This window comes from Tympanuchus pallidicinctus, unplaced genomic scaffold (genome assembly GCF_026119805.1).
Source record: "Tympanuchus pallidicinctus isolate F22 unplaced genomic scaffold, pur_lepc_1.0 scaffold3, whole genome shotgun sequence".
Lineage (NCBI taxonomy): Eukaryota > Metazoa > Chordata > Aves > Galliformes > Phasianidae > Tympanuchus > Tympanuchus pallidicinctus.
Window position 1 is genome coordinate 97,529,376 of NW_026294747.1, and position 24,266 is coordinate 97,553,641.

The 24,266-nt window shown below is 38.2% G+C and overlaps 1 protein-coding gene across 7 annotated transcripts in view; it reads left to right on the plus strand.

Annotated features, from left to right (window-relative positions):
• The window catches only part of RBMS3 (RNA binding motif single stranded interacting protein 3), a 700,498-nt gene that overhangs the window by 561,780 nt on the left and 114,452 nt on the right, over positions 1-24,266 (plus strand). For 4 of the 7 annotated variants that reach the window (XM_052695879.1, XM_052695880.1, XM_052695882.1 and 1 more), the window contains one exon: positions 4,522-4,566. The exons of the other annotated variants lie outside the window; for them this stretch is intronic. In XM_052695879.1, the coding sequence (XP_052551839.1) occupies positions 4,522-4,566 (45 nt within the window). The remainder of the gene's footprint in view (positions 1-4,521; positions 4,567-24,266) is intronic. 7 annotated transcript variants of the gene reach the window in all.

Below are 24,266 nucleotides of genomic sequence, written 5' to 3' on the forward strand. Positions count from 1 at the left end.
ATCAGCCCATCACCACCATGCCACTAAGTGTGTCATTCAGTGCCATATGTATCCTTGTCTTGAACACCTCCAGGGGCGGTGACTCAACCACCTCCCTGGCCAGCCTGTTCCAATTCTTCACCACTCTTTGTGGGAAGAAATTTTTCCTAGTGTGCAACCTGAATCTCCCCTGGCACAACTTAAGGCCATTCTCTCTTGTCTTATCACTGTTACTTGGGATAAGAGGCTGATCACAACATTCTATAACCTCCTTTTAGGTTGTTGTAAGAGAGCACATGTTGTAAGGTCACACCTGAGCCTCCTCTTCTTCAGACTAAACAATCCCAGGTCCAAGTTCGCTTGGCTGTAGTCTACTTTGTATTACCCTGCTTCCTGTGGCAGTGGTATTATGGACCAGACAAACCACTTTGGCAGCTAGCTTCCATCCATACCATCTTCCCCAGTTGCATTCCCTAACATGCAGTGCTGGTGAGGAAATAGGATATATATGTGTGTGTGCATATACTGTGTCTGGAGAATAAAATATGCATGTGTTGTGGTGCAGTTGTGCCTGATTATCAAGTCATGATCAAAGGACTGGAGTAGGTAGCTTCCACATGCTGCTGAGCAGTTTTGTCAGTAAAGCCCCATAGCTCTGGCTTTCACAATGGGTAACCTGTAGGCCACTGTTATGCTGGCCTGAAGTATACCACAGACATTCTTCTTTTCAGGTTCTTTCCCATCTATTGTTTCCACGGTAAATGAGATGTAAATTTAGTTCATTTTCAGGTTGTTTTATTTTGGTTTGGTTTGGTTTGTTTTTTTTCAACTGTTGTGTGCCTCAGCATTTGAACACAAGCAGAAGTGGCACATCTAAGCTGGTCTAGACCAACAGTACATCAGAAAAGAGTAAAGCAGCCTCACTTCTGCACACACAGGCCACCCTGAATGCTCTTTATTCTGTGTGTGCCCAAGGCAAAAGTATATCATTCTTCACTTTCTGACTTCAACTACTGTCTGCCTGTTATCTGAAAAAAAACCTATAGAGCTGAGCAGTTGCAACTTCAGACTGCTCTACTTCAAGCCAGTGACAGTGGAAGCGTTATTTTCTGACACTCAAAATGTTTTGCTGATCAGATGTGTAATGGCTAAGTAAATTGAGCACTGTTACATCTTTATTAGTGAATTATTCTTGCTAAGGGTGCTTCTCTGTCCAACTACTTGGCTTCACTTCATTCCAAAGGGAATTGCTCCACTGTCCTGCTTGCTCAACTAATAGGCATGTTATGATGTTCAGTCTTAGAAATATAGTGCAAGATAATTGGTTGTCCCATAAATAATTAGTTAGTATCTTTGCATTTCTTACAGACTGAGAAAGAGCAATTGTCTCAAGAAATCTGCAAAACATGAATGCTCAGCAGATTCCATGTGAAGTTCATAAATATTCGGAGTAGCTCTTGGTTGATTTTTTAGTGTTTTGTTTTTGTTTTCCATTTATTAGCAGTGCTTTTTTGAGATAAATTGTCCAGAGCCTAATAGGTTCATTTTTTTTTCCTGTTACATTTCTTTATACTCTGAAAAGTGCAGCCCCAAATGAAAATAATTGTATAGTCCCTTATTCCCCTTAAAAAAAGGAGTTAGCAAATGAATACATCATAACACAGCACTGTACATCTCAATCAAGGTGTTTAGGGCATTATTAATGATGAAGGTAGCTTGCCCTGAGTCTTCCAATGCCACATCTCTTTTTACTGGTACACAGAGGACTTAAAAATGAAATCCTGCTAATCTATGATATTCTCAACTACAGAATTCAAGTAAAAATGCCTAATTATGTCAGTAACAACTTGATCTTTTTTTCAATGTGTGAAATTTGAGTGCAGTTTTGCAGTTTTTGAAGTGTTCACCTCCCAGTATACCTGGATGTCTTAAAAATATACATATATTTTCTCCCCTGAATACATGCAGAAGCTTAACAAGTTCTTAGTTTTCTCTCTGGAATTTCACAGAAATTTCCCTCAGTTGTGTTATTTATCCATTATGCTTCTTCGCAGCATTTTCTAGTAATTGTAGTACTTCCTAAATTTCATTTGCTTTCTGAATACATTTGTTTGTCAGAGGTCTTTGGTCCAATTCCTATTTCAGCAAAAACTTCTAGATAGTGAGACACATGAATGCAATACATGCTCAAGTATCTTCCTCTTTTTTCTATCTAGTCTACCTGATCAATCTGATATCAGTCTGATGTGGTTACTTGATCTAGTGGTTGGCAACCCAGCGTGTGGCAGAGGGTTTGGAACAACCTTATGATCCTTGGGGTCCAAGCCATTCCATGACCATGTGATTCTATGATTCTTAGTAGCAATATGTGGACTTTAGCAGTAATTTTACTGCCAGGTTACAAATGCCTGATGACCAGAAAGCAGAAGTTAACACTATTTTTGCATAGGTTAAGAACCACACAAGAACAAGTGACTGGCATTTTGGAACTTAACTTAAACAGAAACTCTTAAACAGGGAAAAATGATCTGCAGTGATTCAGATATATTTGCAAATACTTCAGGCAGGAAGATGGTTCTTGAAATAATGGCTAAAAAAAAATAATAACTAGTCATACGTTCTTTTCTTGAAGAGGGCCAGAGCACTGCATTTCTGTGGACTCATTTCACCAGAATGAACAGGTATTTTCTACCTCTCTGATTAGTTTCAGTATTCTGCATAGTCATCTCCTGGATTCTCTTAAACACAAAGAGTAAATTCACATACTTAATCTTTGCTTCAGAGAGGTAGACTTAGAACATGGAATTAACTACATTTTTACTAGGAGATCACGACTAAGACATGAGAAAAAACTATTTCAGTTGAGGATTAGCTGTGCAATGGATGGAAGCATTTTTACATTATTTTTCTTTCTTTCTGATTGGATGAACAAATGGTATCTTATATGTCATTAGTGATGATGTTAATTGTTTTTCTGAATGAATGTATTAACCTAAAATGTGTTGTTTGAGAACTTGTTAGCTCCTTTCTTTTAGTTTGCTTCTTTATCTTTTTGTTTAATTGTGTCTCTTGATCTGTATGCATAAAACACTTAAAAACTATTCCAAAACTGTATTCTTGGGAGTTTACTTCACATTATTGAGGTGAGTAATAAATTACTATAAATATCCATGTTTTTCTATCTCTCCATGTATATACATGGATATGTATGTGACTTTTAGACAAGACAAAACAGGAGTCAAAGGGAGAAACTAACTAGGTACTGGTTTGTAGTTAGCTTAAAACACTTGTTGAGTACTACAGAGAATTTAAACCATGCTTTGCTAAGTTTCATACTGGCAATACTCACTAAAGCTGGTTTAAAAAGATTATCTTATACATATTGTTATCCTCAGGAAAGATCTGTGTTCATAAAAATAAAATTTCCCTCATTTGTATCTTCACTTCCTTTAACGTTTATGATTTTAATGTTATCTGAATCTTTTACATTATCTACGTTCTGTAAATTCAGTAATGTAAATATTTTCATTATTATCTGATGACTGCAGTCAACATCCTTCCCTACTATATCAGAAAATACGATCCATGTAAAGACTTTTGTAAAATGACTGTTCAACAGATTTTCTGTTTCTTTATCCTGTCTCCAATACCTGACTGTTATTTTTTTATGGAACCACTGTTATCTTCAATTTCTGTGCTCTGTGAATGCATGTGCTCACCTCCTTGTTAGCAGAAACTTCTTTTACATCTTGAACCCTAAAAACATCCTTTTTAGTTCTGTCAGTTCATAATCTTTATCTCTGACAGACAATCTGAGTCTCTAATGCCTTCCTTATTGTCCTCCCCAAGTCCTGGTAAATGACCATGAGGTCAGTGTAAATCATCCCACTTTGCACACCAGATGCTTCCCGTGTCCTGGCAGTGTGCAGGCAGCAGTGCCCTGCTCAGGCTCCTATGGAAAACTGCTTAATGCAGGATGGGCTCTGTGGACTCTTTGCCTACATCACATTAGACATTAGGAGATGTCTCGGTGCAAACACAGCCATCAGAAAAGTGAGTCCCTGGAAAATTATAGTTCGATTATTCAAACATCATGTAACAATTAAAACCACGTGGACTTTGGCCATAAAAATAGGCTTTCTTCCCAAGGAACTATAGGAGGGATACTGAATTACTAGAAAATATACAACCTGCTGCTTCCCTAGTTAGGTCTCTGTGGCTGGGTTTTGTGGCTTATGAAGGTATTTGTGGTGTGGCCAGCCTCATCAGTGCTGCAACTCTGTTCTTCTAATATTCAGCCAAATGCAACTTGACCTTAATCCAACCTGTATACACTCTTAAGTTATAGATGTCCACTATTTTATGACTTCAGCTGAAATCAAGTGTTCCTTGGATTGTCTCCTTCCTTTCAAAGACAAGCCTTTAAAAGTCAGAAAATATTTGTTTTGATCCTTACTATTCATAGGAATTTCAAATGTGTCATTTCTGATCACTGAATAACAGAGGTTTCTCCATCTTTAGCTCCTTTCTTCTCTTTTCCAGAGTTATGTTTATGTAACCAGTTGTTCTTGCTGAGCTGCCATTCAGGTAAATGCTTCTGGTTTCATATCACACATTTCCATGTCTTGCTGTAAAGTTCCATTCCTGATTTCCTAGAGTTTTTTAGAATTTGAAGATTATATATTCTTTAACGACAAAGGGATACTTTATAGGGAAAAAACCCCCATCCAATCAAACCCTCATCTCATTTCCATTTAGTTCAAACAAACTCTCCCTTTTTCTAGCATGATACAGAATTAGATATCAATGCAGTAAAGCACAGTAGCTATATATATCTATATCTTGGAGAAACGTGAGTTGGGCTAATTCGTATTTCAGACATTAGGAGGTTTGTATCAGTGCTAAATCGCATAGTTTGGGCTCTTCAGGGAATTTGTGTGAGAAAAGACATAGTACCAAGTTTGTCTAAGACCTGGTTTTCCAGAAATACGTAAAGATGCTGATGATGGGGAAGGTCTAAAGATCTGATGTGGTACATATTTGTCTTGTTTTATTTATGCTGGTACTGGTCTGTAAGTCCTTAGGAAAAGAGCTATATATTTTTGAATTTAAATAACCTTATTATGAAATGCTGAGTTTCGTGATCTGGCTGTATAATTAAAGAGAAATTCTTTCATACAATTTTTGTTATTACTTTGCATCTGGAAGTAACAAAAATGCATAAGACCAATTTGTCTGCGGTATTGTAGTAATTCATGTACTGATGTACAAAACAGCATTGCTGTGGTTTGGATTCAGATCTTTGGCTTGGTTTATAAGATTGAAGTTAGAGAACAATATGGCATATAAATGAGAAAAGATCATTCTGGTTTATTTTTTCCTTTTTTTTTTTTTCCTATCACAGTATCACCTGTCAAATATTTCCTAATATTTCCAGAAGCCTTTAGCATAAATGGAGAACTGCATTCTTTTATCATTTGTAATATCTAGTGGTAATGAACTGTGTCTCAGTTTATCTAAATTAATTTTAATATATACATTTTTCTTTTCGCCTCAAAGTGAATTTTTGCTTTGGAGAGTGACTATGTACATCTAATGATTCAGCAAATCTCTTCCCCTTATATGCAAAGACAGACATATCTGCTGATGGGCAAAAAAGACTTTTCTACACAATACCACACTGTGTAAGCAACACAGCTGAGAGCAGGTGCACTGAATTCTATCATGCACATACGTCAGCCATAGAAGTGTTGACAAGTTTCTGGTGCAGGGACAGCACTGCTCCTGGGATGCACTTGCAAAATCCAAGACCAGACAGACGAGTTGTGCAGGTGTTATAGCAGGCAAAATTTATGAGCCAGAAAGATTCACAGCTTGAATTTCAGATTGCACAGGTCTGAAGGGCTGGCGATTTGAAATAAAGCAAAACAAACAAATAAAAGCATGCAAATAAGAGCATGGAACATTGTAAACTCATTTGTACATGATTCAGATTTCAGGGAGGAATTTTGTTTTCACATCAACTCTGGCCAGCAGTGGCAAAACTCCTCCTGTTTCTTCCCCTTGGCATAACTTTTCCTGCATTACTTTATTAGTCCCTTCAGGACAATTTAAATGATGGAGTACATCTGCTTTGCAAGCCCTCCTGCTGCAGTAGAGTGTTGTCACACCTGTGCCAACTAAAATGCTAACTTCAGCAAGGGCATCAATCTAGCTGAGCACAGGATAACGGAGGCTAACCTCCTGAGCTAACAGTGTGTTATGCTCAATAATATCCAGAAATCAGTTTGTCTTCTTTTCTTCTTTGTATTTTTTTTTCTTTTTTCTTTTTTCTTTTTTTTTTACCAAGGGGAATTATTTCCCTTTCAGCTCCTTTATAGACAACCCCTTTCTTGCCTCATTCTTCCCTCACTCTCCACTAGCTTTTCCACTAGCTTTCAAGTCAGATTAAACATTTTGAAATTTGAAGAATGGAGAAGTTTCAGTCAGAAGTTTCAGTCAGAACCTTTGCCCTGTAAATTCCAACTAACCTGAAAACAAAAGTTTTATTGAAGCTTAAAAATGTACAAGTATAAGATCTTTGATCTACTGCTTTGGAAGTCCATATTTCAGCTAGAATTGGAAGCCTCTGGGACTGTCCTTTTCAGATATCCCAATAAAACTGGGGCATCGATTTTTTTTAGCCTATTTTGGAACACTGCTGTAAATCAGTAAGCATCCAGGTGATGTGCACCTGGTCCCTGCCACTTATGGTGACATGAATGATTCTGTCTCTGAACACATTGAGGTGGCACTTCACAGAGGTAGTTTTGCTCCATCAGGGCTGTATGGTGCGTTTTCTCCAAATTTTCTTGCTAGTTCTTGCAGAGAAACTGGCTCAAAGGAGATAATACTTATCCAATCTTCCAAGTGCTTCCGTGTGCTCGAGTAGTTTGTGTAGATGTTTGGTACTTGTGTCTTATAACAAGAACAAGATATTCTGCCTTCCTGGTCTTGCCTTTCTGCCATTTTCCTTTCATCCCTCAAAAAATAAATCTCTCCTTTGGCCAGGGGAACATCGAGGACTCTGCTGCACAGCTCCCACCTCGAAAGCACGGAGTGGCATGAAGTCTCTCAAGTAGAGCAGAAAGATCTTTCCCTTTGTAATTCATTCAGACAAAAGAAGAGCTTATCACAACAGCAGTTTCCATTTGTTTTGAATACCAGGAGCTTCTTGCATAATTGAAGACAGTCTCTCCCTCTTTTTTTTCCTCCTCAAATGGTACTGCAAAACAGAGAAGAGCAATTCAGCTTGAAACTGCTGAGAAAACTGATGCATAACGTTTTATTTCATTTTTTTTTCCCCACTAACAATGACATTATGATGATCAGCCATCTTTAGCAGCTGCAGAATCCCAATTTCTTGGCCATTTCTGTTTGTCTTTTTTGTCTGAATGGAAGTGTTTGATCATAACATCATAGAAAGGTCTTTCCCGGGTTAAATCACAGGAACTTTAAAGAGGCAAAACAGCCTTCATTTTACTGTAACTGCTATCGTGTCTGTGATGCGCCTGCAATTTGCCTTCTACAATGTGAGAAACATCAAGAGGGAGGGGAAAGGTGCTGGATGTCTGATTCTATATGCATCCTTTTTGTTAAAGCTCATTAAAACAGCATTTTGTATGTAGCATTTCTACCACTACCCTATATAAAATCCTTGAGTATACAGTATTTCTGAATTGCTACTGTTCAGCAAACAAGAAATAAAAGAAAAAATAAGAGAAGGGAAGAGAAAGCAGTGCTTTAGCGTTGATTTTATTGAGATGATATAAAAATGTAGTTTGCAAAGAGCAAGCTTTACCAGTGTCACTGCATGTATGACTTTCATCTTCAAAAAATGCAGATTTTAACCCTTCCAAAAATGCTAACCCCAAATGCTGCAATTTTTGTGGGTGCTGTTCACCTACAGTATTACCTTGTTTAATACAGTTTGCTTCTTCTGCTATTGAGTTAATGATTATACTTTGAATTGACTGAATATAAGCCTTAATTTTTTTGTTCCCTTCCCTTGTCTCTCTTTCTCCAAATACCATAATGTTATGATGGAGTATAAAGTTTTGAAGTTCAGAACTGTTATTTACACCATTTTGATGTGTAGTTCCTATTCAAGTTAAGAAAATATGACCCAGCAGCCTACTATATCCTTGTGTGAATTTCCATCTATAAGCTCACCCAGTGCAGAAGCACCATGAACACCATCTGCCTTACAGTCATTAATATCCTTAATGCATTTTTTTCTGATATGCTTTTCATTTTTCATTTTTGTACAAATACATTTTGCCTACCTCTAATTTCAATGAAATGCAGTCCTTTTGTGCATTGTGTGGCTCTGGTGACTGGTTTTCATATTGTCTACTGGACATTTCATCCAAACTGGGATTTAGTGTCAGTGCTAAGAAAACAGAAGACATACTTGGGACAGTAGCAGTTCAATATGGAAAAAAATAAAGAAAGTGACCATACCATGAAAGAAAAATGAAAATAAATAAAGAAAGTGAAAATACCATGGGCATTTTTAAAGTAGTTTGAGAAGTACCTCAGCCCCATTAAACTACATTGGTAGTTAGGTATTGAAGTATTTTAGGGGTAGTTGAAACTGTTGATTCCTAATGTTAGTATTACCAAGTATATAAAAATTAATATGTCAAACCAGACTGTCAGACTTGGGCAATAAAACTGTTTCTTTATACAAAAAAAAAAACAATTTAGGAGCTCAAAGCTTATATTTGTCACACAAGAAAGATCAACTCTTAAGATCAGGAAGAAGATACACCCATCCTTTAAGTGGAGCACTTCAAAGATATGTTAATCATATTGATTTTGATAGTGGGTTTTGTTCTGCAGATGTTTGTCTCCTAGGAGATACATGAGGACCACCAACACACTTCAAACAGACCCCCAAAAAAGAGCAGTCGCCACATAATGGTTTTCAGTTACCACTAGGGGAGCTGAATCAATGGCTAATTTGATACCTCATTATCATTTCTCATGCATCGTATCCCATACCTAGCAGTGAACATGAAAACCTTTCTGCCTGATTGCTACGCATCTTTCAATTTAAAAAAAAAAGAAGAAGAAAAAAAAAAATAACAATAACAACAAAAACAACATATAATTATATTTATCATCGTGTTTCTGGCCCTCTGCAGGAAAAGAGCGATGTAGGAAGTGACCAGCAATAACTGCTGTAGAAAATGATATTGTAATCTAGCCCTTTTTCCAGGGACGTGATGAATCTGGAGTAGTCCAGTCTCAAACTGAAGGCTGACAGAGCCCTGCAGAGGCCTGTGAAAGGCTGTAGCCAGCACAAGTGCATTTGATAAAATTAAATGTAGCTATCGGGACTTACAACCAGCAAGCAGGAAATCAGAATATCACACACTGTTGACTCTGGGTCCATCAGCAGTCAATGTATACCACTGAAGGCAGATGTAGTAAAGAAAGATTACTCAGGGGAAGAGACAATGCCAAGTTAGGATATAAATCCTCACACCACACATCTGAGCAGAGAGATTTTTGTTACAGACCATAATAGAAACTTCATGTTGCATACTTTTTGTGAGAGAAAAGCAGCATTTAGAACTACCATAGATTTATCCTTTGGTTTAATCCTTATTTTGTCACTTTCCAGTGTTTTTTTGCCTGCTTCTTCCCTGGTGTGAACAAGTTTAATCTGCACGAGCAACTACTGGAAGAAGAGCTGACTGCATGCCTTTTTCCTTGTTGCTGATCAGCTTGTGGAGAGTGCCTCCATTGCTGAAATGGTTCCCTGTCGTTCTTCCCAGTTCCAGACAGCTTGGTGCAGCGTGTCTCCCTCACAGCTAGAGTTGCCTTGCTGTCACCATCTTTTTTATGCCAACATTTCAAAGACTTCCTTCCTGGGTTTTGAGCCAACCTCAGCTGCACCGACCTTGTAAATACAGTCCTGCATCTGCACGTCCTGTGCCTGCAGACCTAGATCAGACACCATCTGCATCTTGTCAGTTCCCTGCTCCTACAGGAAGGATTTGCCTGCTGGTGGCACAGATTCCTCCATACTGGATCAGCAGTGCCTCAGTTGGGGCTCAGTGGCACAAGGACTTGGAGATGATCCTTTGCCGTCTCCTTCTCAGTGCAGTCCAAATTGCTTAATGTTTTGTGTTAATGTTTTGACACATTAGACAGGAGAAAGCTTCTGTTATCTGATAACCTTGTCTGATAACAAGTTTATATCATCAGAGCTAAGCCTGTATGACAGCTACTTGTCTTGCTTTGTCTGTTTTGCTTGGGCTTTTTGAGCTCTGATACGTACGTAAGATACTGACTCGATATGCTTTGCATTGTTGATTTCTATAGATTTAGATACAAGCTACCAACCTGGAAAGATTTGAGTTGTGGTCCAACATTTGAGCTCTGGTAGTACCAGAATTGCTTGCAAATCCATTTTTCAGCAACAATGCTTCTAAATATATAAATAGAGTAATACATACATGTATGCGTATGATTATTTTTTTTTTCCTGAAATGGTCGAGAAAGGCTTCTCAGTGCATGCTGAAATCACCCTTACAAAATTGCTTTATTTTTGTCCCAAACAGCAATGGTCTTCTCTCCCAACACTGAGCCTTACATTCAGAGAGGTTCTGAACAGTAGTTCTGAATCTTTGTCTTAAAAGTTCATCATTCCAGACAGATCAAAATCAATTTTTCTGAATTGTTTGGACAAGCTAAGAACTCCTCTGAATCACCAAACGTATAGTGGCATATCAATGTCCACTTACATTAAAAACAACTCTATTCTTTTTCTACTTGGACAGCTTTGGACGTTTTTTTGTTTCTGTTGTTGTTCAATACTCTTATCTGTTTCCATTTCCTTCAATGCCGTTGGTGCTTGAACATCTCACAGGTGAATTGCCTCACAGGGTATTATAATGAGTGGTCTTTGGCCATTTTTTACAATAGAGAAGGTGAGACCAAGGACAGAAAGATTTACCTGGTCCTTCATAGCAAGTTTGGAGTGCTAAGAATAATAAAAGCAATTGGTGCGTAGCTCTTCCAAATATTTTTTGGGACCAGCAGATCTCAAAGAAATCTAATTTTTAATCCCATATCTTAGTTCAAGCTCATTACCTCCTAAAGTCAGATTGTGTTTGTTTTCATGGGTATTATTTTGTTTTTACATATTATAAATCTGCTCTTCTAGGTAATCGCTTCTAAGGAATTTAGTTCCCTGACATTTTACTTCTGTGTGCTAATTTTTGAGATTGTTGCTGTCTGCATCTTCCATCTGGATACTGCTTTTAATTTGTTGAATACCTGACTCTTGGAATTAAATCTCAGATGAGTTGGATAGAGAGTTGAGCCATGAATGTTAACATTCACACGCATCAATCCTTTTTTACAGGCTTTAGCAATTGAGCTCAGCTCTTAGAAGAGTGCTCATCTTCCCTTCAAAGAGGATATCTTTTTGCTCTTGTGGCATTTTAAAGGTCTGTCCCTAATATCTGCCAAAACCAAAGTAACAATTTCTTAGATATTTCCTATTTTCTCTTGCTCAGAACTCCAAAGCATCTATCAATTTAAAACAGTTCCTCATCTTCAGTGCTAGCTTTTACAAGTTGCGTCAATCGTAAAAACAGCCAATGCTCTGCACATTCCTTTGCATTTGAGATCCTGATATATTTCATTCTTTTTGTTTGTTTGTTTGTTGGTGTATTTTTTTTTTTTTCTGTGTGTTTAAGCTCTTTCACTGTTTGTTGTCTGTGTGGAAATCTCAAAGCTGTACTCCAGACAAGAAGACAGCTTTTAAGATTCAGAGTCTCCTCCTTTGCCAAAATTAGAAACATGTTTCAAACTTTTGTTAGATCCTGGTTTTAATTTCCTGGTTAAAGACTTCCCCCCTTTTTTTTTTTTTCTTTTTTTTTTTTTTTCCCCCTTTTTGCCTCTTTGCTGTAAAATTGTGTGCTTATTCTTATTTTCGTGAGTAGCAAGTTGACAGAGTGCTGAGAATGTCTTTGGGCTGGTGAGCTAACAGACAGGCGAGGCCGGGGAGCAGGCACTTAATGGCATTATAACTGTTTTCCCGTGGCTGTTGCTGCCTGGTTGAGAGGAGGTTCTGATATGTTCTGTGGTCTTTGTTATGATTATTAGTTTTGTCAGCATATAAAAATAAAAATGGCAAGTTTGGAGTCTCTGTACTATAGACTGTAGGAAAGAGTTTCAACAGCCATATAAAATTCTTTTTCCTTCCTTCTGAGACTCTTTCTGATTGTCAGAATCCAATACTCCTCAAGCAGATTCCTTCAGGTATTCCACATGAGAAGTGTTCAATTTTTTAATACCTGATTTACTTATTTGGAGATATCTGACATTACATGAGATTGTGACTTAGAAGAGCAATACAGTAATATCCCAAAACGCCAACATGAGCTCAATATAGCAACTGTAATACACAATTATCATGCTGAAAGACAATACAAAGCTGATATATATACACCAGTATAATATACAAACCCAATATAACACGTCTCTACACGTTCCTCTGACATGAAGAAGGAGGTTTTGTCCTAATTGGGGAGATCTCAAAACATGAATTGAATAAAAAACAGTCCAGAAATCTTTAGGCTGCCTGCATTGTGAGGCATTATTACTATCTATTTCCCAATAGTTTGGATTCTTCTGCTTAATTGCTTTAAAGAAATACTGTACTTTTTTTCTGTGTACATTCAGGGCTCCCATTTTAGCGAGTACTTCTGAAGGACAAATCTTGTGCTTTACTCAAATCAAGCTCTGAATGTTGTCAGGGGAAAGAGAAAAGCCTGCATAGTGCTGGGAGTTATTTGGAGATTCAGAGTCAAGGACTTTGGGGTAATTGTGCATGACATTTCAGATCTGAAATCAGCCTGCATCAGTGAGGGGGGCAGCTTCCTTGAAACATCTCCAAGGATCAAGGCTCTTTCTGGCTCTATTGAGAGTTTCAGATTTAAATGGGAATTAAATCAGATGTACTGTGTGCCATCAGCATGGGGCTGCCAGCTCGGCTGTGCAGGGACAGGGTGGCCTTGTGTGCACTGGTAGGAAGTTACACCGGGACATAAGGCTGCACGTGGCTAACATGGTATAAAATAACATCACTGCTGATTTATAAGGCATTTTGACTGATGGGAGGTGAAAGCAAAACCACTACAGTTAATTTTAATTTTCTATGGTCTAAAAGGGAGGGGGGAGCATCAAGATAGAAAATCGCTAATAGACATGGCTAGTACAAACCATACATATATGAAGCTATGCTAACATGTGAAATACTTATAAAACCATTTCCATCAGGAGTGGAGCCGTCTTTCAAGCAGCAGCAGACAAAACACAGGGAGCAGTGGACTTTGTGCATCCCATTTTCTGTGCTGTTGTGCCAGAGCCAAGGGTGTCTGATGAACTCTCATAATGAAACAGTTGAATGCTTTGAGCAGTTGAACACAGTTCAGCAAAGCAGAGCTGAACTAATGCACACTGCCTGTTTGCCAGTGAACAGATAATTGTACTCTGCTGTTTAATTGAATTTTCATAATATTAAAATATACGTTTGGTAAAGTCCACCATGAAAAATGTGCTCTGCTTCTGGATCTTGTGTATCAGGAATAAAGATACTGAGTAAGAGAGAAGAGTGTCTGGCAGATACACAGATAATTCTTGAGGTTAAATTGTTATAAAAATAATGAAATTTCCACATATTATGCAATTTAGATTATTTTAGCCAGAAGGGTTTTTGTTGCTGGTACTGTTATTGGTAGTGATCTGTTCATAGTTGGAGTTAAGGCACGTTATTGGGCCACAAAAAGTTCATTTGTTTTTGCAAAACAACCTTGCAGCTGCATCGGTCATATGCAGTTAGTTCGCATTTCTTGGATATGAGCCATTCTAATTGGTAAAGAACATAGTACTGGAAAATGGGAGAGGGTTTTTTCTGTTTTGTTTTTCTGCTGTTTCGAGTCTAAGAATCCTTCTGATTCATGCTCTTTCTCACAAGGCTATCATTTCAAAGGCTCGGCAAGTTATGTCATCCTAACCTCCTCTGTTCTTCTTTACTTGCTTCATGAGCAATTTTCACAAGGAGGAGAGGCTGAATATTCTCAGGAACATTCCTACTCTTTGCAAATAATAATTTTCTGATTTTCTGAGGCGCTGAGGGCAAGGTTAATAATTTCTGTTTGTTGCTTCATTCACAGTCACTTTCCATTGGGCATTACAACCTCACTCTTATTTATAATTCTGGGATTTGATCTCAAGCTGGGCAATCAGCAAATTAATACTTTTCCTATATATGCTGTACGGGCTGCAGTGGGGAGTTAAGCACACGCAACTCCCTCACAGCTCTTGGTGATGAAAGCTGCAGAAGCTACACAGAGAATCTGTTGCTTGGTTTTTATATGTCCTTTTGATTTGGATGCCCAAATTTAAATACCTGGAAGGTATTTTTCGAAGACAAAGTTTCACTGATCTAAAAAAAACATAGATTGGGAACTAGAAAAGCAAATAGAAACTTTAGAGGGATAGCAGTATGAAGTAGGATATGGTTCTCACCATTTTCTAACTCTTTTCTTTGGTAAAGTACCTGAAAGAAAGGTAATTAAATTTCACTGCTATTTCTGTCACTATCAGGTGAAGGTGAAAAGCATAGTCCATAATATTTTGGACCATAGGTTACCTGCCAGCCTCCAGAAGCTTTGGAGGACTATCATCCCACCATCATTTTACTTACAAACACTGTCTTCTGAGTTTGCTGTGAAGACTTTGTACTCTGGCCTCATTGTCCGCAAGAGGTTTTACCATAGTTTGGACATGAGGTTTTCTGCTGTCTCTAAGGTATCTGTGAAATGTCTGGAATAATGCAATAGTTGTTCATAGAGTCCTGATTTAGATGCCATAAGCACATATTCTGTAATAAAACCTTGTCCTTGCATGGAAGTAACTCATCCCCCAAGTCAATTTTAAGGTTCCTTGTTCAATTTAAATATTTCATTATATTAATTTTTCAAAACAACAAAACAAACATTCATCAAGTGAAACTAAGCATGTCACCCTTGAATCTGTACATCTGTTACTCTCCTGCTGTTTTCCTGCATAATTCATTTTAATACGTTTAAAAATGTACCTCTCATTAAAATTCCTTACACATGTTTACATATAAAGTTTGCATTATAAAGGAGAAAAGGTGGTCCTCTCTCCTCTTCAGCCTTTTTTACTCACTTAACATAAATGTATACAAACAATGTAGTCTATGAATCAGTTCTATTATCAGCCAAGAGAACATCTATCACTTGTTCAGATGCCATAAAGGAATTCTCATAGATTGGCTACAGCATTGGAGAGGGCTCGAGTCAGGTGGTAGCTGGAATTGGTGACATTTTAAAGCTGGTGACAGCATATTTCAGCGATACTAATGAAATTTGTTCTCTGAAATCCTTCACTGGTATTTAGGATTATGTGTGATTTCTGGTAATAGCAATAGTAGAGGGTAATAAGGTTATTAAAACCACTCATGAAGTGCTAGCATAACTTTTGATGAATCGTAAGAAAAGTTTGTAACCGCAGAAGAAAACTCAAAATGCTTTGACAGGAAAAGGAGGCTCATATTTGTAAAAAAAAAAAAAAAGAAAGAAAATGATAATAATAATTTAAGGAAGTTTATTTCAAGAATTATTCTTTAGGAATACATCACATTTTATATAAAGGGATATATGGTTGTGTTTACCTGGTTTCCTTGGACTTTCACATTCAGTTTTTGATGTATACCATTTACAAACTTCTTGGGGAGTATATGATATATTAAATTAAAACATGAAGAGTACATAGTGATTTTCTCCTTGACTATCCTTTTTCCTCAGTAACAACAGGAGTTGAAATATGCTTCCTTAAAAGTTTTTGAAAGTTTACATGGGAAACTCCTTCTTGCTTCCTAGATACAATCAGTCCCTAAGGAAGAGATTAAAGGCCAATATATGAGCCCTTTAAAAAGATTAGGTTAGGTTTTTTGAGTCACTTTGACTTCCTTGAAATTGAGTAACAGAAAATGCAGCTGTGAAGGGAAAATTGAGAGAGTTCCCTTCTGTGCAAAAGTTATTTCATTTTATTCAGATTACCTACTTTCAAATAGGCAAAGTAGGTTTGAATTCAGTATCAAACAGCATTATCAAACGTAGATTAAGAACTATGGGGAATCAGGGGCTGAGGGGCTGGCTTGTGCTGGGAGTTCCTCTTCTCACACTGAAGTGAGAATTTGGTCTCTTCTGCAGTGGGTGAGCACAATTTTCAGGCACAGACTGTTGTGGGATGAATTAATCAATGTTCAGTGTTGAGAACAAAAGAGGTTCACATTGATGCTCAGTCTGCTGCCTGTGCTAGCCCTGTTACAAGTACGTGTTACTGGTCCTTATAGTAATGCAGTTGTATTATATGTCCTTTTTATCTAGCATAATTCAAACTTCCTTGAAAATATAAGAAATATTATACAATAAAAGAACAGAAAGGGCAGAACTTCGAAGCTGACTGCAACAATTTGTCTTCAAAAGGTCTTAACAGTAGGAATGCCTTTGATATGAATTTCCTTGTCTGGCTATTCCTTTGCAGTCACATGTGCAGCAGGGTTTTGCATGAGAGGTGAGAGCAACACCATTTGTTTCAAAACATTTCAGCTACTGGAAGAAATTGGGAAAAAAGAAAAAAAGAAAAAAAAAAAAAGAGGAATTGGGTTAATAAGCTGATTTTTCCCAAATAGAACCATGTAATTTAGTATGTATTCCAGTAAGATGAATGAGTGAGAATCCTGCAATGTATCTTAGGAGATTCAGAATGACAAGACAAATAATGTTTTCTTATAGGCCTTTTATTTCACAAATGTCTATGGTCTGCTTTCTTGAACTTTCCTTTTATGTATTGAATAGAGTCATAGAATCACAGAATGGCTTGGGTTGGAAGTGATCCTAACAATCATCTGCTTCCAACTCCCCTGCCTTGAGCAGGGTTGTTGCCCACTAGATCAGGCTACCCAGAGCCCCAACCAACCTGGCCTTGAACACCTCCAGGGATAGGGCATCCACAGCTTTTTCTGGGCACTCTGTGCTACTGCCTTGCCACTTAGTAGTAAAATATTTTCTTCTTACGTCTAATCTAAATCTCCTCTCTTTTAGTTTAAAGCCATTCCCCATTCTCCTATTACTATCAGACCACAAAAAAGTCTCCCTTCTGTTTATAAGCTCCTTTTACGTCTTGGAAGGCTGTAATGAGGTCTCCCTGGAACCTACTCTCCTTCGGATTGAACAAGCCCGGCTGCCTCAATCTGTCTTCACAGGAGAGGTGCTCCAGCCCTCTGAAGATCTTCATGGCCCTCTTCTGGACCTGCTCCAACAGTTCTGTGTCCTTTTTCTGCCTGAGGTCCCAGGCTTGCACACACTACTCCAGATGGGGCCTGATGAGGGTGGAGTGGAGAGGGACATTCTCCTCCTCTCTCTGCTGGCTACTTGCACTTCTCTTCCAGTGGGAGGGATTTTTCTGCCCAAAACCTTGTCTAGACATTCAAGTTCATGACAGGCATGGGAAGCCTGACTGACAGTGAAGAATGAGGCAAAGAACTTGTTGAGTACCTCAGCCTTCCCATGTCTGTTGTAGGCAATTCTTCTTTTTAATTTATCAGAGGAGCTACACTCTCCTTGATTTGACTCTTCTGACCAATGTACCCATTAGAATCCCTTCTTGTTATTTTTCACATTTCTCGCACAGTTCAGTTTTATCTGTGCCTTGGCTTTCCTGATCCTATCTCTGCATGTCCAGAAAATATCCCTATATTCTCCCAAGACCACCCATCCCTGCTTCCACTGCCTATACGTGTCCCTCTTTTCCCTCAGTTTGTCCTTATTCAGCCATGCTTGTTTCCTGCCTCCTCTACCTGATTTCTTATTCTGATGGATGGAGTGCTCTCATGCTCTCAGAAAGGTATCCTTAAAGAGCCTTCAGCTCTGCTTTACTCCTTTGTCTTTAGAGATAGTTTCCAAGGGGAATCTCATTCAATAATTCCTTAAACATCCAAAAGTTAGCTCTCTTAAAGTTCAGAGTCTTGACTGTGCTTTTTGCTAGGCCCATATTCATTGCGATTAAAAACTTAGTCAGAGCATGATCACTACAGGCCAGACTTCCTCCAATCTTAACCTCTTTAATGAGATTCTTTGCATTGGTGAGCTCTAGGTCCAGTAGTGCTTCTCCTATGGTTGTTTTGTCTAAGACCTGGTCCAAAAAGTTATGCTCAATGCACTGCAGGAGTCTCCTGGATTTCTTCCCAGCAGACATCTGGGTGGTTGAAACCCCCATCAGAATGAGAGCCTGCAAGCATGACATTTATTGTACCTGAAGAAAGCAAGCCTCATCTACAGGCTCCCTCTGATCAGTCAGCCTGTAGTAGACACTGACCACTAGATGTCCTTTATATGTCTGGTCCCTGATTTTTACCCACAAGCTCTTGATCTAATCATGATTATTTCTCAGAGGCAGCTCTTTGCAGTCTATCAATTTCTTAACATAGTAGGCAACTCTCCCCCGCTTCTTTCCTTGCCTATCTCTTCTGAAAACTGGTAACCCTCAATCATTGTGCCCCAGCTATAGAGCATTGTCTGGAGCAGACTGGGCATTGGTCTTATCAGGTGGTATTCGATTTGCTACAAGGAGGACCAACTTTTGTCTGCCTGCTGTGCTCCCATTTGCTGTTCATTTTGGGCTTCCATGGCACTGCTGAAAATGAAACTACAAAAGCTAACCAAGTTCTTCCTTTCTATTTATTTAGGCTAGAAAAATATTTTAAAAAAAAAATGGTTCTTATCCTGTAGTACTTACTAAACACGTAATTAGTCAATGAGCTGAATGTTTTCAAGCTTTATACTCTCTCAGTGGTCATTCCTCACTTTCATTTGTTCTGTTGCACAACCTTTATTTAATTTCATCTTAAATTATCTAATGCTTTAATCTCTTGATATCTGAGACTGGATTTCTGTATGGTTTGGAAAGCTCCCAGAAAAATGAGGCCGGGAAACATCAAGTGCTACTGCAGCACAAGTAACGGTTGATTAGGCTAAGGTCAGGGCAGTGGCTTACTCCTGATCAAGAGAGAATTTCATGTTCCCTTGTATTAAACTTCAATGATGTGTAGCATACTTGAATCAATAAATAGCATTTTGCTGTCCATGCCCATTGGAAATAATACATGGTGCTGCAAGTATTGATCAAAGAGCTCTACTCTGTTAATCCCTTTGCTTGTAGCAATGTTAAAATATTTACAGATTCTCCTTAGCATCCCAAAATGTATTTCTGCCCAGAAAAAAATCCTTGGCCTGTCTGCTTTATACAGATTTTACAAGTATTTTCTTCTTTTTTCCTTCTCTTTTTGATCACATATATGACATAAAGCATTATACTGTGGTTATACTGACCACTTTTAATGCTTTATTGCATTAACATGTTGAGAATGTATGCACTGATTGGAATGATGTAGTAATTGTGTATTAAGCAGCAGAATGCCTCAGAGGTAAAATCCATCAGTGCCTCATCTGCAAGTGGTTGACTTACAGTAAGGACAAAGAGAGGCTAACACAGTGCAGCATGCTGCTGTATTGTGAGAAGGCAGGCAACAAGAGGAAATATTCATATAATGCTTATTTACCCAAATATTCATGAAATTATCTAAAAATTAACACTAAAAATAAGTTATTTTCCCTTTGGAATTTCCCTGCTAATTTTCTTCATCTGTATTCTCATCAAGAAGTCCCTGAGTGGTTTGTAGCAGAAGATACAATGAATCCTGTAGGCTCTCTGTCTCCTGTGCTTGTTCAGTGACCTCATGTAAATGTAATCATTTATCTTCAATTTTTTATACTAATGTATTGAAGGCAGACTTGATATTGTCAGACGTGCAATGGAATACGCTCCAGGAAACCTTCCTTCCAGTGGTGAGGTGACAAATGAAAAAGAAAATAAAAATGGATTTTGCAATTTAGAGCATAGTGTGCTCAGGGAAGAATGCATAGCCAGCTATAATGTGATATGATTCATTTCTATATATGCAGGCAAGAATTTTACTCAAAAGCTTTATGGGAGATCTACAGGATATTTAAAGTAACATGAAGACTTTTCTACATAATGGTGCTTTCTTAATCTATCACAAGCTTGAAAAAAGGTTTAAATATTGTGTTTGCTCTACTATCTTTCAGTAAGACGTCACATTATGCCTCATTCCATTGCCTGTTTAATCATCCTTTAGACTTGATTGTATGTTTAAAGAAAAAGGTTGATGTATAAGAACTGTTGAGTCACGGCCTGAACCACTGATTGATCACCTGAGGAAAGGACTGAGTCAGCCATGGGAGCACAGGTGAAGGCAATTCATCTGCGTGACCTCACAGACTCATTTAAGGGCTGACTGCCATGGGAAGGGATCTCTTTCTGGAAATCTCTTCTCTGTGGAATCTTTCCTGTGAACCTAGGTCTTTGGATAAAGGTGAGCTTTCCTTCCCCAATTGTTTTCCCATTGTTGCTGCAGTAATCTTTCCAGCTGTGACACCAACTTTAGCAGTTGGCGAAGAGAGTAAAAATGCAAACATACTTCTTTTACTGAGTCCCTGAAGATCTTGTTCTTACCATGTAAAGAAATTACATCTTAAGTATATACAAAGCAGGTGGAAAATAAGATAGTGCTTCTAGGTAAAAAATTCCAAGACTTTAAATGATTTCCTCTGCCTGTAGGTATTTTGTGATCAATAGCAAGGGAATTTTAATGAGTTGGTCTGCTACTGATTCCCCACGAAGATTTGGGGCATGTTTTTTTTTCAGCATTCAAGTTTTGTCTGGGCCCAAACATAAATATGGAGTATCTCAGATCTGTAAAATGTTCAGTCCTAAATATCAGCATCCATGTTAGAAGAAATTAAACAGTTTTTAAAAACAGAAGTCATTTTATAGGATGGAAGCTATATGAGAATCCAGCCTTTGCTGGGGTGGGGCTTGGGAGAGTTCTGTAGCTGATGGTACCACAGCATGGTAAACAGGGACTTCCTTTCTTGCTGTTGATGATTCAAATTTGTTTGTGTTTAGGATAGGTTGCAGGGATGTTCCCTCCTGTCTGTCAAAGCTTTTTAAATGCTAAGATGTCTTGCTTTAGTCATCAGCATTTGGAGGAGTGTTTTCCAAGTATCAACTGTTTTAGCTTCTTGAGTTCATTAATAAGAGGAAAATATATCACATTTTCCCCAGTTAGGGACTGAGGCATAAATGCAGTGAACTGATGGATGGGGCATTTGTTGCTTCTGTGCACGAGTTGATTTGGCCTTCCTGCTCTCTTTGTGAAATGCATGGAGAACCGAAGCCCCTACATCTCTGCACACTGAATTGCAAACACGGTTTCCGCATCAGGTAATCCCAAAATGAAGTTTGTATCCCAGTGCTATAAGAACTGACTTTGGTTTAAGTGACTAAAATCTGTGCTTTTTGGAACATTTCTGTTAAATATGAATTTTGCTGATTTTCATTGGAGTGTTTTTATTTGTGGCAGATGGCTGTGTCTGGTTATATGAATTATTTTTTTGTATTAAACTTTTGAGCTGATTTTTTCCATCATGTGTATGTAAATAAAATGCACCACTAATCTTGGGAAACAAACTCCCAAGGTTTGCCTGGCAGTTTTGACCAGATGTATCCTCAGGTGTGTTGAATGAATCATTAAGAATAATGACTCCACAGACTCAATGCAGGACTGGGAATTCACATTTAGGGAAGATACATCCACTTTTCGAATCCTCCATGAGCGCTCCTGGGTATACATCAGCCCAGGCGGTCATCACTGACTGACAAAAGCTCTCTCTCTTCCATATACAACAATGCATTTTTTGCACGTAGATAATTGGAAAAGGATTTGAAGCTTGAAAAACTTTCTGAGATGTTTCCATTTCCAATGGAATTGATTAACAGTATGTGGAAGCATGCTGCAGAGCATGAAGAACAAGGGCGTTTCTTTTTTCTCAGTCTGGGAATACTTGCTTTATCAGAACTGTGTGATGAATAGCTGTCTCTTGTAGGTGGCTGTTCAGTAGAGTGTATTTGCTGCAGTTGCTGTCATTCACAGCAAAAAGCTCTTTTGTACCTTGTAAGCCCATGTGGCCTGACAGAGGTAGTTTTGTGTCAGTGCTGAGTGATTGCATGCTTTCTGGGTCATTCATGTTAACATTTTGATTACAGTGGTGAGTTAGAGGATGAGCTGCGGAGACTGATGCTACACTGGAATTTAGTAACTTAAATAAAGTAAAAACGTTTATCTAACTACTAAGTTTAGAGACAAAGGGAATCTCTTAAGAGGTACTCCATAAAGAAACTGTTCTGGAGTTGTTTTTAGCTGATGTCTTTCAGAGTGTGCTGCGTTTTATAGAAGATATGATCTAGAGAAGTCTGCATGAAATACTAAGATTCAGTGAAATGTATGAAGTTCAGTGAAATAAGATCTAGGTTCTTCTGTGTGCTCAGTTTCCTCTATCGTTATGCCATGGATTGGGGAAAATATACATGATCTTGGAGAGCTAGCAAATGAAAACTTGTGTAGAAGAGCAAGGGACATAATCCTGCATGGATGAAAGCACTTTGCATTATAACCAGCTCTGTTCTGCCACTTCCCCACCACCAGCAGACAAAAGACAAGAGTCACTGAGTTGGTATTAAGCCTAAATGTTATATCTTCATTCTTTTCTACCAAGAGTACTTCAGATTAAGTAAGCATCTGTACATTAGGCATGAGAATCCTACTTTATTTGGAATTTTTTCATCCCAGTCCATCTATATGCTGACTGTGGATCTGTGTAGGAAGTCAACTGTTCCTACTCTTTTCTGGGCAATGTAAAGAGCTGTATGATATGGCTCTAAATGCAATTATTAACTTGGTGTTCCTTCAGAAAGCAATGATAAATAAAACTGTAGGCTTTCAGTAGAACGCAGTGCAAACTCGCTGTCCTTGAACTTGATTTTTAAGACTCTTATCTACCCTGGGGATCTCTGTTGCTCATTCCCTGCCCCTTCTATGCATAGAAGTTTCATTGATCTCAACAGGATTTCTGTGTGCTTGGTACCATCAGCATATTCAGCAGAGACCTGTGGTGCTGCTACAAGATGCACACTGCCTATCAGAGAGAAAATACTCATCCAAAAATTTCTCACCAAGAGAGTGTAGTTAGCTTCTTGCATGGAGAGTGACACTGAGCTGAATTTATGTAAAGAAAAATTTTGTTTCATAACATTTTCAAGCTTCATTCATCTATGCCTGTGTGAATTGTCCAGGTCCCCCTCTGCTTCCTTCAAGTTCTCAATATTTGCTGAGATGGGTATCTTTGGCTGTGGATCATATGTGTATGTAGTGCAGTGTGTTGGAAACTATGTGGAGGAGTAAGGGACATTCTGATAGTGCTTTGGTATTTATGGGAAACATTTATTTTCTGGGGGCACTGTATTCTGAAGGCAGTACTGGGTGTAGGATTGACTTGCAGCTGCTATATACTCACTCTTGAATTGTCCCCATACTGCCATGGAGGAGCTTCTAAGATTAGCTTTTCACAGTGCAAGTAGGGAGTTATCATTATAAACACTAAAAAAAATAAGAATAGTTCTGTTTAGCCTGTAAACTGGAGAAGAATAAATAGCTCTGTTATTATCTCAGCCAACTAATCCCTGTCATACTCTGCACTGACTAAAGTGATCTGTTCATTTTGCCTTCAGGAGGGTTGGAGTTAAGGGAGAAGCTGTTCTCTTTCCATTGTCCTTGTCCATGTACACAAAACTTTTAATGGTCAGAGGAACTGTTAGGGATCTCTTCCTTGTTTTGGTGTTATTCTTCCACTCTGATCTTATACAGACTTTAACTCTCATTAGGCTCTTTTTTAATTGAAATTGTTTTTATCTCATGTTGCCAACAAATCAATCAGAGGAGCCATCCCTATGAATGCAGAACATCTATGGAGGCCAACATTGATTTCTCTGCAGCTGCTTCTTATTATAAAGTTCCCTAGTGTGAGGAAGACGCTAAATAGAAGCTAATAGACATTACATCTCACATGCATTTTCACATTCTAATAAATATAGTTTGGGAATTTTTTTCCCCTCTAACAAAAATTCAGCTATTGTTGCTTGGAAAAAGTTAAAAATATATTTCTGCTATTTTTTTCCCTTAGAAACTTGCACAGGTATTGTGAGTCATTATTCAC